This window comes from Coregonus clupeaformis, unplaced genomic scaffold (genome assembly GCF_020615455.1).
Source record: "Coregonus clupeaformis isolate EN_2021a unplaced genomic scaffold, ASM2061545v1 scaf3882, whole genome shotgun sequence".
NCBI lineage: Eukaryota > Metazoa > Chordata > Actinopteri > Salmoniformes > Salmonidae > Coregonus > Coregonus clupeaformis.
Window position 1 is genome coordinate 19079 of NW_025537336.1, and position 13422 is coordinate 32500.

The 13422-nt window shown below is 43.4% G+C and overlaps 1 protein-coding gene across 1 annotated transcript in view; it reads left to right on the top strand.

Moving 5' to 3' along the window:
• Positions 1 to 13119: 13119 nt before the first annotated feature.
• The window catches only part of LOC123490415 (protein kinase C beta type-like), a gene marked incomplete at its 3' end in the record, with an annotated part of 1527 nt that continues 1224 nt past the window's right edge, over positions 13120 to 13422 (top strand). Inside the window, exon 1 of the mRNA XM_045220462.1 lies at positions 13120 to 13422. This exon is cut by the window's right edge and continues 72 nt beyond it. Coding sequence (XP_045076397.1) covers positions 13322 to 13422 — 101 coding nt within the window.

Genomic DNA, 13422 nt, shown 5'->3' on the forward strand with positions numbered 1-13422 from the left:
GACCTACTGGGGAGGACACACCTCTCATCATATAGAGACGAGAGACAGAGAGGTATCATCCTATGACCTACTGGGAGGACACACCTCTCATCATATAGAGACAGGCAGAGACAGAGAGGTATCATCCTATGACCTACTGGGAGGACTCACCTCTCATCATATAGAGCAGAGACAGAGACAGAGAGGTATCATCCTATGACCTACTGGGAGGACCTCACCTCTCATCATATAGAGCAGCAGAGACAGAGAGGTATCATCCTATGACCTACTGGGAGGACTCACCTCTCATCATAAGAGAGACAGAGACAGAGAGGTATCATCCTATGACCTACTGGGAGGACTCACCTCTCATCATATAGAGCAGAGACAGAGGTATCATCCTATGACCTACTGGGAGGACACACCTCTCATCATATAAAGCAGACAGAGAGGTATCATCCTATGACCTACTGGGAGGACACACCTCTCATCATATAGAGCAGAGACAGAGACAGAGAGGTATCATCCTATGACCTACTGGGAGGACACACCTCTCATCATATAGAGACAGAGACAGAGACAGAGAGGTATCATCCTATGACCTACTGGGAGGACACACCTCTCATCATATATAGAGACAGAGACAGAGAGGTATCATCCTATGACCTACTGGGAGGACACACCTCTCATCATATAGAGAGAGACAGAGACAGAGAGGTATCATCCTATGACCTACTGGGAGGACTCACCTCTCATCATATAGAGCAGAGACAGAGAGGTATCATCCTATGACCTACTGGGAGGACTCACCTCTCATCATATAGAGCAGAGACAGAGAGGTATCATCCTATGACCTACTGGGAGGACTCACCTCTCATCATATAGAGACAGAGACAGAGAGGTATCATCCTATGACCTACTGGGAGGACACACTCTCTCATCATATAGAGCAGAGACAGAGAGGATCATCCATGGAGTCATCCTACTGGGAGGACACACCTCTCACATATAGAGAGGCAGAGACAGAGAGGTATCATCCTATGACCTACTGGGAGGACACACCTCTCATCATATAGAGACAGAGACAGAGACAGAGAGGTATCATCCTATGACCTACTGGGAGGACTCACCTCTCATCATATAGAGCAGAGACAGAGAGGTATCATCCTATGACCTACTGGGAGGACTCACCTCTCATCATATAGGCAGAGACAGAGAGGTATCATCCTATGACCTACTGGGAGGACTCACCTCTCTCATCATATAGAGCAGAGACAGAGAGGTATCATCCTATGACCTACTGGGAGGACTCACCTCTCATCATATAGAGCAGAGACAGAGAGGTATCATCCTATGACCTACTGGGAGGACACACCTCTCATCATATAGAGACAGAGACAGGGAGGTATCATCCTATGACCTACTGGGAGGACACACCTCTCTCATATAGAGAGACAGAGACAGAGAGGTATCATCCTATGACCTACTGGGAGGACACACCTCTCATCATATAGAGACAGAGACAAGAGAGGTATCATCCTATGACCTACTGGGAGGACTCACCTCTCATCATATAGAGCAGAGACAGAGAGGTATCATCCTATGACCTACTGGGAGGACACACCTCTCATCATATAGAGACAGAGACAGAGGATCATCCTATGACCTACTGGGAGGACTCACCTCTCATCATATAGAGCAGAGACAGAGGTAGGTATCATCCCATGACCTACTGGGAGGACTCACCTCTCATCTATAGAGCAGGAGGAGACAGAGAGGTATCATCCTATGACCTAATGGGAGGACACACCTCTCATCATAGAGACAGGAGACAGAGAGGTATCATCCTATGACCTACTGGGAGGACTCACCTCTCATCATATAGAGCAGAGACAGAGACAGAGAGGTATCATCCTATGACCTACTGGGAGGACACACCTCTCATCATATTGAGACAGAGACAGAGACAGAGAGGTATCATCCTATGACCTACTGGGAGGACTCACCTCTCATCATATAGAGACAGAGACAGAGAGGTATCATCCTATGACCTACTGGGAGGACACACCTCTCATCATATAGAGACAGAGACAGAGACAGAGAGGTATCATCCTATGACCTACTGGGAGGACACACCTCTCATCATATAGAGCAGAGACAGAGAGGTATCATCCTATGACCTACTGGGAGGACACACCTCTCATCATATAGAGCAGAGACAGAGACAGAGAGGTATCATCCTATGACCTACTGGGAGGACTCACCTCTCATCATATAGAGCAGAGACAGAGAGGTATCATCCTATGACCTACTGGGAGGACACACCTCTCATCATATAGAGCAGAGACAGAGAGGTATCATCCTATGACCTACTGGGAGGACACACCTCTCATCATATAGAGACAGAGACGAGAGGTATCATCCTATGACCTACTGGGAGGACACACCTCTCATCATATAGAGACAGAGACAGAGACAGAGAGGTATCATCCTATGACCTACTGGGAGGACTCACCTCTCATCATATAGAGCAGAGACAGAGACAGAGAGGTATCATCCTATGACCTACTGGGAGGACTCACCTCTCATCATATAGAGCAGAGACAGAGAGGTATCATCCTATGACCTACTGGGAGGACTCACCTCTCATCATATAGAGACAGAGACAGAGAGGTATCATCCTATGACCTACTGGGAGGACTCACCTCTCATCATATAGAGCAGAGACAGAGAGGTATCATCCTATGACCTACTGGGAGGACTCACCTCTCATCATATAGAGACAGAGACAGAGACAGAGAGGTATCATCCTATGACCTACTGGGAGGACACACCTCTCATCATATAGAGCAGAGACAGAGAGGTATCATCCTATGACCTACTGGGAGGACTCACCTCTCATCATATAGAACAGAGACAGAGACAGAGAGGTATCATCCTATGACCTACTGGGAGGACTCACCTCTCATCATACAGAGTAGAGACAGAGACAGAGAGGTATCATCCTATGACCTACTGGGAGGACTCACCTCTCATCATATAGAGACAGAGACAGAGAGGTATCATCCTATGACCTACTGGGAGGACACACCTCTCATCATATAGAGAGAGACAGAGACAGAGAGGTATCATCCTATGACCTACTGGGAGGACACACCTCTCATCATATAGAGCAGAGACAGAGAGGTATCATCCATGACCTACTGGGAGGACACACCTCTCATCATATAGAGACAGAGACAGAGAGAACAGAGAGGTATCATCCTATGACCTACTGGGAGGACTCACCTCTCATCATATAGAGCAGAGATAGAGACAGAGAGGTATCATCCTATGACCTACTGGGAGGACTCACCTCTCATCATACAGAGAGCAGAGACAGAGAGGTATCATCCTATGACCTACTGGGAGGACACACCTCTCATCATATAGAGCAGAGACAGAGACAGGAGAGAGGTATCATCCTATGACCTACTGGGGAGGACTCACCTCTCATCATATAGAGACAGAGACAGAGAGGTATCATCCTATGACCTACTGGGAGGACTCACCTCTCATCATATAGAGCAGAGACAGAGAGGTATCATCCTATGACCTACTGGGAGGACTCACCTCTCATCATATAGAGCAGAGACAGAGAGGTATCATCCTATGACCTACTGGGAGGACTCACCTCTCATCATATAGAGACAGAGACAGAGAGGTATCATCCTATGACCTACTGGGAGGACTCACCTCTCATCATATAGAGCAGAGACAGAGACAGAGAGGTATCATCCTATGACCTACTGGGAGGACTCACCTCTCATTTGACTGGAGCAGTCATATACAGCATGTTATCTCAAACTAGCTTTAGCAGTCTTATAGATCATGGTTTCCCAAACTAGGTCCTGGGGCAGTTAAATAGAACAGGGTTTCCCAAACTAGGTCCTGGGGCAGTTAAATAGAACAGGGTTTCCCAAACTAGGTCCTGGGGCAGTTATATAGAACAGGGTTTCCCAAACTAGGTCCTGGGGCAGTTATATATAACAGGGTTTCCCAAACTAGGTCCTGGGGCAGTTATATAGAACAGGGTTTCCCAAACTAGGTCCTGGGGCAGTTATATAGAACAGGGTTTTTTCCAAACTAGGTCCTGGGGCAGTTAAATAGAACAGGGTTTCCCAAACTAGGTCCTGGGGCAGTTATATAGAACAGGGTTTCCCAAACTAGGTCCTGGGGCAGTTATAGAACAGGGTTTCCCAAACTAGGTCCTGGGGCAGTTATATAGAACAGGGTTTATTTCCAAACTAGGTCCTGGGCAAAGTTAGAGTCTTATAGAACAGGGTTTCCCAAACTAGGTCCTGGGGCAGTTATATAGAACAGGGTTTCCCAAACTAGGTCCTGGGCAGTTATATAGAAGGAGGGTTTCCCAAACTAGGTCCTGGGGCAGTTAATAGAACAGGGTTTCCCAAACTAGGTCCTGGGGCAGTCTTATAGAACAGGGTTTCCCAAACTAGGTCCTGGGCAAAGTGTTATAGAACAGGGAGCAGGACCAAGTTTGGGAAACATTGATATAGAGACAACAGAATACAATACAATATCAACAGGATAAAATACAACAGAATATAACATAATACAATACAATATAACAGAATACAATACAATAGAACAGAATACAATACAATAGAACTGTCACGAATTACAGCCGAGGCTGCCCCTCCCCTCCTTGCTTCGGGGCAGGCTTCGGCGTTCGTCAGTCCCCCGGAGTACTAGCTGCCACCGATCCGATGTTTCTGTGTTCCACTAGTCTTGTCTTTTATTAAATCACACCTATTATTATGCTTATCTGTGTCCCTATAATTACCTCTGTTTTCCCTCCTGGGTTTGTGCGTGATTGTCCGTTGTTTTACGTCGTTTTGGTGAGCTGTTGTTCTGCTCTTCCCGCGTGGAGGGTTTGTTATGGTTTACTTTTGTTTTAGTAAATCCATTAATTTCTCAGTTCTGTGTCCTGCGCCTGATTCCCTTTCACCACTTCACCCAGACAGTGACAATAACAGAATACAATACAACAGAATATAACAGAATACCACACAAAACAATACAATATAACAGAATACAATACAATATAACAGAATACAATACAATACAATATAACAGAATACAATACAATATAACAGAATACAATAAATCAGAATAAATATAGAATACAATACAATACAATACAATACAATATAACAGAATACAAAATATAACAACAGAATACAATAAGTACAATAGAACAGAATACAATACAATAAACAGAATACAATACAATAAAAGAATACAATTACAGTACAACAGAATACATTAGAATATAACAGAATACAATAGAATATAACAGAATACAATACAATATAACAGAATACAATACAATATAACAGAATACAATACAATACAACAGAATACAATACAATACAATATAACAGAATACAATACAATATAACAGAATACAATACAATACAATATAACAGAATACAATACAATATAACAGAATACAATACAATATAACAGAATACAATAGAATATAACAGAATACAATACAATATAACAGAATACAATACAATATAACAGAATACAACAGAATATAACGGAATACAATAGAATATACCAGAACCTCATACCAATGGTCAAGCATGTTGGTGGTGGTGTGATGGTTTGGGGATGCTTTGCTGCAAGTCGTCTCAGGACCGAGACGACTTGCCTTAATAGAAGGAAGCATGAATTATGAACACACAATCAAGTCTACATGAAAATGGTTCAAAGCAACACATTTTGAAGTTTTGGAACGGCCTAGTCAAAGTCCAGACCTAATTCCAATTGTGGCAGGGCTTGAAATGAGCAGTTCATGCTTGAAAACTCAAAGATGTTGCTGAGTTAAAAGCAGTTCTGCATGCAAGAGGCAAATTCCTCCACAGCGACGTGAGAGACTGATCAACAACTACAGAAGCATTTGGTTGGAGTCATTGCAGCTAAGGTGGCACAACCAGTTATTGAGTGTAAGGGGGGCACTTTACTTTTTCACACAGGGAATTGGGTGTTGCATGACTTTGATAATTAAATAAATAAAATAAGTATCAATTTCTTTTGTGTGTTATTTTTAAACACAGGTTCCCTTTATCTAATATTAGGTTTTGTTTGAAGATCTGATAACACTCAGTATAAAAAATATGAAAAAATAGATAAAATGTGAAAGGGATGAAATCTTTTTCAGGGCACTGTAAGTTGTTCTCCTACAGCAGGCTTCTTCAATTCCGGTCCTGGAGGGGCGAAACACCTCTGTTTTTCATCCTCTCCTTCTAATCAGGGGCTAATTCAGACCTGGGACACCTGGTGAGTGCAATTAACTACCAGGTAAAATAAAAAAACAGAAGTGTTTCGGCCCTCCAGGCGAAGTAAGCCTGTCCTATCATTAATTTCTGCAGCATTTTGTCAGATGAATGTATGTTTATTTCTGCAGATGAACTCATGTTGTGGTCCTCTGTAGCACTCAGCTGGTTAGAACGGCGCTTGCGCCAGGTAGTGGGTTCGATCCCGGGACCACCCATACAAAAATTTTTTATGTATGCACGTGACTGTAAGTGGCTTTAGATAAAAGCGTCTGCTAAATGGGATATTATATTACGTTTATGTCCTTCTATCTTCTCTTCTGGAACCGACTAGCCGACCACCCATACGGTGGCGGGTGGGAGCAGGTAGCCCAGCCGCTAAGGAGTTGGACCCCGGGGCGAAAAGGTGGCCGGTTTGGATCCCAGCCGGGAGCTGGAGAAGAAAAAAAAATGGGAGGAATTTGATCTGACAACTGGAGGCCTGCTGGGTTGACATCTCAGACATTCCCCCACGCTGGACCGACCCCATAACCTTCTCTCCATCCAGGGCGTTCTGCCTGCAGCTTGAACCTGTGTTCAACTGTATGTGTGAGGTCTGCTGTTTTTTGGGGAGGGGTTGGGTCGCTGTAACTAATGAACAAAGTTGTTTAGTATTGTATTGGGAGTCGCCGGAGTGGTGGGCCATCATTCAAAACAAAGAGATGCCTCCTTGGCCTCCAGTGCATATTTTTCTAACTATGTTTGCATGTACCGACAATACATTCTAAAAACTATGCTGGTATTATTTTGTTCATTATTTAATTGTTTATGAAATTATATTCTTAGCTTCAAAAAAATATGACTATTTAACAGTGGTAGCCATAATTCATAAATGTGCACGGCACCATACAAATTCTATATTGCATTTTGGTTCAGTGAATAAGAACCTCTAGGGTTCTGATCTAGGGTTCTGATATAGAGCCCTTTCCTATAAAAGGGTTCTATATAGAACATTTAAAGGAGATTCCGTTTATGAAGCAAGTGATGAACCCTTTTTGATATGTATATGAGAGAGAGATGTATAGAAGAGGTGTATAAGAGATGTATAGGAAGAGAGCTGTTATAGAGAGAGATGTATGGAGAGAGATGTATAGAGAGAGATGTATATAGAGAAGATGTATAGAGAGAGATGTATAGAGAAAGAGGGCTGTATATAGAGAGAGATGTATAGAGAGAGATATATATATATAGAGAGAGATGTATAGAGAATATATATAGAGAGAGATGTATAGAGAGAGATGTATAGAGAGGATATATATATAGAGAAGATGTATAAAAGAAGATGTATATAGAGAGAATGTTAGAGAGAGATGTAATGAGAGAGATGTATGAGAGGATATATATATATATATAGAGGGAGATGTATAGAGAGAGATGTATAGACAGAAAGATATATATAGAGAGAGATGTATAGAGAGAGATGTATAGAGAGAGAGCTGTATATAGAGGGAGATGTATAGAAGAGAGATGTATATAAGGTGGAAAGAGGATGTAAAAGATGTAAAAGAGTGTATAGAGAGAGATGTTTAGAGAAAGAGAGCTGTATATAGAGAGAGATGTATAGAGAGAGAGTGTTGGAAAGAGAGATGTATGAGAGAGAGATGTTTAGAGAGATGTATAGAGAGAAAGATGTATAGACAGAGATGTATAGAGAGAGAGATGTATAGAAGAGATGTATAAGGAGAGAGATGTATAGAAGAGAGAGATGTATAGAGAGAGAGAAATGTATATACAGTGAGGGAAAAAAGTATTTGATCCCCTGCTGATTTTTCACGTTTGCCCACTGACAAAGACATGGTCCAGTCTATAATTTTAATGGATGTTTATTTGAACCAGTGAGAGACAGAATAACAACAACAAAATCCAGAAAACGCATGTCAAAAAATGTTTAAATTGATTTGCATTTTAATAGGAAATAAGTGTTTGACCTCTCTGCTAAACATGACTTAGTACTTGGTGGCAAAACCCTTGTTGGCAATCACAGAGGTCAGGCGTTTCTTGTAGTTGCAGCAGGTTTGACACACATCTCAGGAGGATTTTGTCCCACTCCTCTTTGCAGATCTTCTCCATCATTAAGGTTTCCGAGCTGTGTTTGGCAACTCAAACCTTCAGCTCCCTCCACAGATTTTCTATGGGATTAAGGTCTGGAGACTGGCTAGGCCACTCCAGAACCTTAATGTGCTTCTTCTTGAGCCACTCCTTTGTTGCGTTGGCCGTGTGTTTTGGGTCATTGTCATGCTGGAATACCCATCCACGACCCATTTTCAATGCCCTGGCTGAGGAAGGAGTTCTCACCCAAGATTTGACGGTACATGGCTCTTCCGTCCCGTCGTCCCTTTGATTTGCGGTGAAGTTGTCCTGTCCCCTTAGCAGAAAAAACACCCCCAAACATAATGTTTCCCACCTCCATGTTTGGCGGTGGGGATGGCGTTCTTGGGGTCATAGGCAGCATTCCTCCTCCGAGTTGAGTTGATGCCAAAGAGCTGATTTTGGTCTCATCTTGACCACAACACTTTCACCCAGTTCTCCTCCCTGAATCATTCAGGTGTTCATTGGTAATCTTCACGGCCCTGTGTGTGCTCTCCTGAGCAGGGGGGACCTTGCGGGCTGCAGTATTTCAGTCCTTCACGGCGTAGTGTGTTACCAATTGTTTTCTTGGTGACTATGGTCCCAGCTGCCTCCAGATCATTGACAAGATCCTCTCTTGTGAGTTCTGGGCTGATTCCTCACCTTTCTCATAATCATTGCAACTCCACGAGGTGAGATCTTGCATGGAGCCCCAGGCCGAGGGAGATTGACAGTTTTTGTGTTTCTTCCATTTGCGAATAATCGCACCAACTGTTGTCACCTTCTCTCCAAGCTGCTTGGCGATGTCTTGTGGCCCATTCCAGCCTTGTGTGACATGCGTCTTTCTGGATTTTTGTTGTTGTTATTCTGTCTCTCACTGTTCAAATAAACCTACCATTAAAATTATAGACGATCATTTCTTTGTTAGTAAGAAGGTGCAAAATCAGCAGGGGATCAAATACTTTTTTCCCTCACTGTATAGAGAGAGATGTATGGAGAGCGAGATGTAGAGAGAGAGATGTATAGAGAGAGATATATAGAGAGAGATGTATAGAGAGAGATGTATGGAGAGCGAGATGTATATATAGAGAGAGATGTATAGAGAGAGATGTATATAGAGAGAGATGTATGGAGAGCGAGATGTATATATAGAGAGAGATGTATAGAGAGAGATGTATATGGAGAGAGAGATGTATAGAGAGAGATGTATAGAGAGAGAGATGTATATAGAGAGAGATATATAGAGAGAGATGTATGGAGAGCGAGATGTATATATAGAGAGAGATGTATAGAGAGAGATGTATAGAGAGAGACATGTATAGAGAGAGAGATGTATATAGAGAGAGATGTATGGAGAGCGAGATGTATATGGAGAGAGAGATGTATAGAGAGAGATGTATAGAGAGAGAGATGTATATAGAGAGAGATATATAGAGAGAGCATGTATAGAGAGAGATGTATATAGAGAGAGATGTATAGGAGAGCGAGATGTATATATAGAGAGAGCTGAATAGAGAGAGATGGGGAGTTACATGGAGACAAGTTAATACTGTTATGTGTGTACGTGCGTGCGTGCGTGTGCTTCTTTGTGTGCGTTCGTGCACGCGTGTGAACCTTGCGTAAGGTATTTCAGTTAGATCAACCTCTGTTCACCTTCTCAGAGGAACACCCTGTACTGAGATACTGCTTTATATAAGACAGAGTGGGAGGAAGACTATGGGACCTGTGTGTTTCTGTGTGTTTCTGTGTGTTTCTGTATTTCTGTGTGTTTCTGTATTTCTGTGTGTTTCTGTGTGTTTCTGTATTTCTGTGTGTTTCTGTGTGTTTCTGTATTTCTGTGTGTTTCTGTGTGTTTCTGTGTTTCTGTGTTTCTGTGTTTCTGTGTGTTTCTGTGTGTTTCTGTATTTCTGTGTGTTTCTGTGTGTTTCTGTATTTCTGTGTGTTTCTGTGTTTCTGTGTTTCTGTGTGTTTCTGTATTTCTGTGTGTTTCTGTGTTTCTGTGTGTTTCTGTGTTTCTGTGTGTTTCTGTGTGTTTCTGTATTTCTGTGTGTTTCTGTATTTCTGTGTGTTTCTGTATTTCTGTGTGTTTCTGTATTTCTGTGTGTTTCTGTGTTTCTGTGTGTTTCTGTGTGTTTCTGTGTTTCTGTGTGTTTCTGTGTGTTTCTGTATTTCTGTGTCTTTCTGTATTTCTGTGTGTTTCTGTATTTCTGTGTGTTTCTGTGTTTCTGTGTGTTTCTGTGTGTTTCTGTGTGTTTCTGTGTTTCTGTGTTTCTGTGTGTTTCTGTGTGTTTCTGTGTGTTTCTGTGTTTCTGTGTTTCTGTGTTTCTGTGTTTCTGTGTTTCTGTGTGTTTCTGTGTTTCTGTGTGTTTCTGTGTGTTTCTGTGTTTCTGTGTGTTTCTGTGTGTTTCTGTGTTTCTGTGTGTTTCTGTGTGTTTCTGTGTGTTTCTGTATTTCTGTGTGTTTCTGTGTGTTTCTGTGTTTCTGTGTGTTTCTGTGTGTTTCTGTGTGTTTCTGTGTTTCTGTGTGTTTCTGTGTGTTTCTGTGTGTTTCTGTGTTTCTGTGTTTCTGTATTTCTGTGTGTTTCTGTGTGTTTCTGTGTGTTTCTGTGTTTCTGTGTGTTTCTGTGTGTTTCTGTGTATTTCTGTGTGTGTGTTTCTGTGTTTCTGTGTGTTTCTGTTTCTGTGTGTTTCTGTGTGTGTTTCTGTGTTTCTGTGTGTTTCTGTATTTCTGTGTGTTTCTGTGTTTCTGTGTGTTTCTGTGTGTTTCTGTGTTTCTGTGTGTTTCTGTGTTTCTGTGTGTTTCTGTGTTTCTGTGTTTCTGTGTGTTTCTGTGTGTTTCTGTGTTTCTGTGTTTCTGTTTGTTTCTGTGTGTGTGTTTCTGTGTTTCTGTGTGTTTGTGTGTGTGTTTGTGTGTGTGTTTGTGTGTGCGTGCTAGGTGCACGTGTGAGAGAGTATGGGCGTAAGCTGTTGAATACATTAATGTGTTATTGAAAGTTTGTGTGAGTGTATGGGCATGGTTTGTGTGGGTGGATGTGGGTGTGGGTGTTGGTAGGTGTGTGGATGTGTTAGTGTGTGGATGTGTGTGGATGTTCTAGTGTGTGGATGTGTTCTAATGTGTGGATGTGTTCTAGTGTGCTCCGGTGGATCTTCTGAACCTCAGTGTATACATAATGATGGCTTCTTGGCCTTCCCTCCTACACACACCAGTTTCTGTGTGTGTGTGTGTGTGTGTGTGTGTGTGTTTGTGTGTGTGTGTGTGTGTGTGCGTGCGCGTGCACGCAACATAGTGTGTATCAGGTGGTTGGGTTCCTAGCCAGTGATGTAAAGACAGGTTTATATAACAATAGAGAGAGAGAGAGAACGGGGGGAGAGAGGGAGAGAGGGAGAGAGGGAGAGAGGAGGGAGGGAGAGGAGAGAGGAGAGAGAGAGAGAGAGAGAGAGATGCAGAGAGGGAGAGAGAAAGAGGTTTCCTGTGTGAAGTGATGATTCATTCCGTGTCATGTCTGTGGCGTTTCGGACCGTGAAGAGAAACAAGAGAAGAGATAGAATGAAGAGTCTCTTCTCTCCTCTCTCTAAACTTTTCAAGGGCCATGGTAGAGAGAGAGAGAGAGAGAGAGAGAGAGAGAGAGAGAGAGAGAGAGAGAGAGAGAGAGAGAGAGAGAGAGAGAGAGAGAGAGAGAGAGAGAGAGAGAGAGCGAGAGAGAGAGAGAGAGAGAGAGAGAGAGAGAGGCGGAGAGAGAGAGAGAGCGAGAGGCGAGAGGCAGAGAGCGAGAGCGAGAGAGAGAGAGAGAGAGAGAGCGAGAGAGCGAGAGAGCGAGAGAGCGAGAGGAGAGAGAGAGAGAGAGAGAGCGAGAGAGCGAGAGAGCGAGAGAGAGAGAGAGAGAGAGAGAGAGACAGATAGAATGAAGAGTCTGTTCTCTCCTCCCTCTAAACTGTTCTAGGACCATGGTAGGCCTTCATGGTTACTGTGGGATGTAACTGTCTCCCAACCTGGATGTTAACCCTCTACGTTTCTAGGTCTAGGTCACAGAGCGGTTAGTTAGCGATAGTCACTATCGTACCTCATCCACCTGCCATCATCACCATCACCATCATCACCATCACCATCACCATCACGACCATCACCATCACAACCATCACCATCATCACCATCTTCCTCACCATCATCTTCACCATCACTATCATCACCATCATCACCATTACCATCACGACCATCACCATCACCATCACGACCATCACGACCATCACTACCATCACCATCACTATCATCACCATCATCGTCATCATCATAATTTGATCAATGTTGACATATTTCTGTTTTTTTGCATTCATTTTTCTGAAGTACTAGCTAGAGTACATGAAGTACTTGAATGTTCATTGATGAGGCTCCCTTTTGTGTCACTCTCAAATCTCATAGGCCTCTATCTGGGGCATCACATTACATATTTCTTATAATAGGACTATTATAAAAGCCTACCTGTAGAGTGTGAGAGAGAGAGAGAGACACACACACACACACACCCACACACACACACCCACACACACAGGTGGGTTACATGTTGAGTTGAAGAGGCGGGGTTTGGTGACAGGGGTTGTGTGTGTGTGTGTGTGTGCGTGTGTGTGTGTGGCGGTTCTCTCCTGCTGTCCAATGTACTGGCGGCAGGCAGCAGTCCGATGGTGGGAGAGCGAGAGCAGAGTCGCGCTGAAGGAAGACAGGAAGCAGATCTGCGGGTGCCGTTACAAACGGAGATACACACAGACGACACGGACACTGAGTGAAACAAACGGACAGTTGAGGCTCTACCAAAAAAAAAAAAAAAAACGTATACTTTTTAGTCCCAACACACACAAAACTCACACATCCGCGTTGAAAACCTAACCGACCGAAAAGCCATGGCTGACTCCGGAGCGAACAGCAACAGCGACGGGGAGGACAAACCCATGCGGGGCTTCGCGCGCCAGGGCGCCCTCCGACAGAAGAACGTGCACGAGGT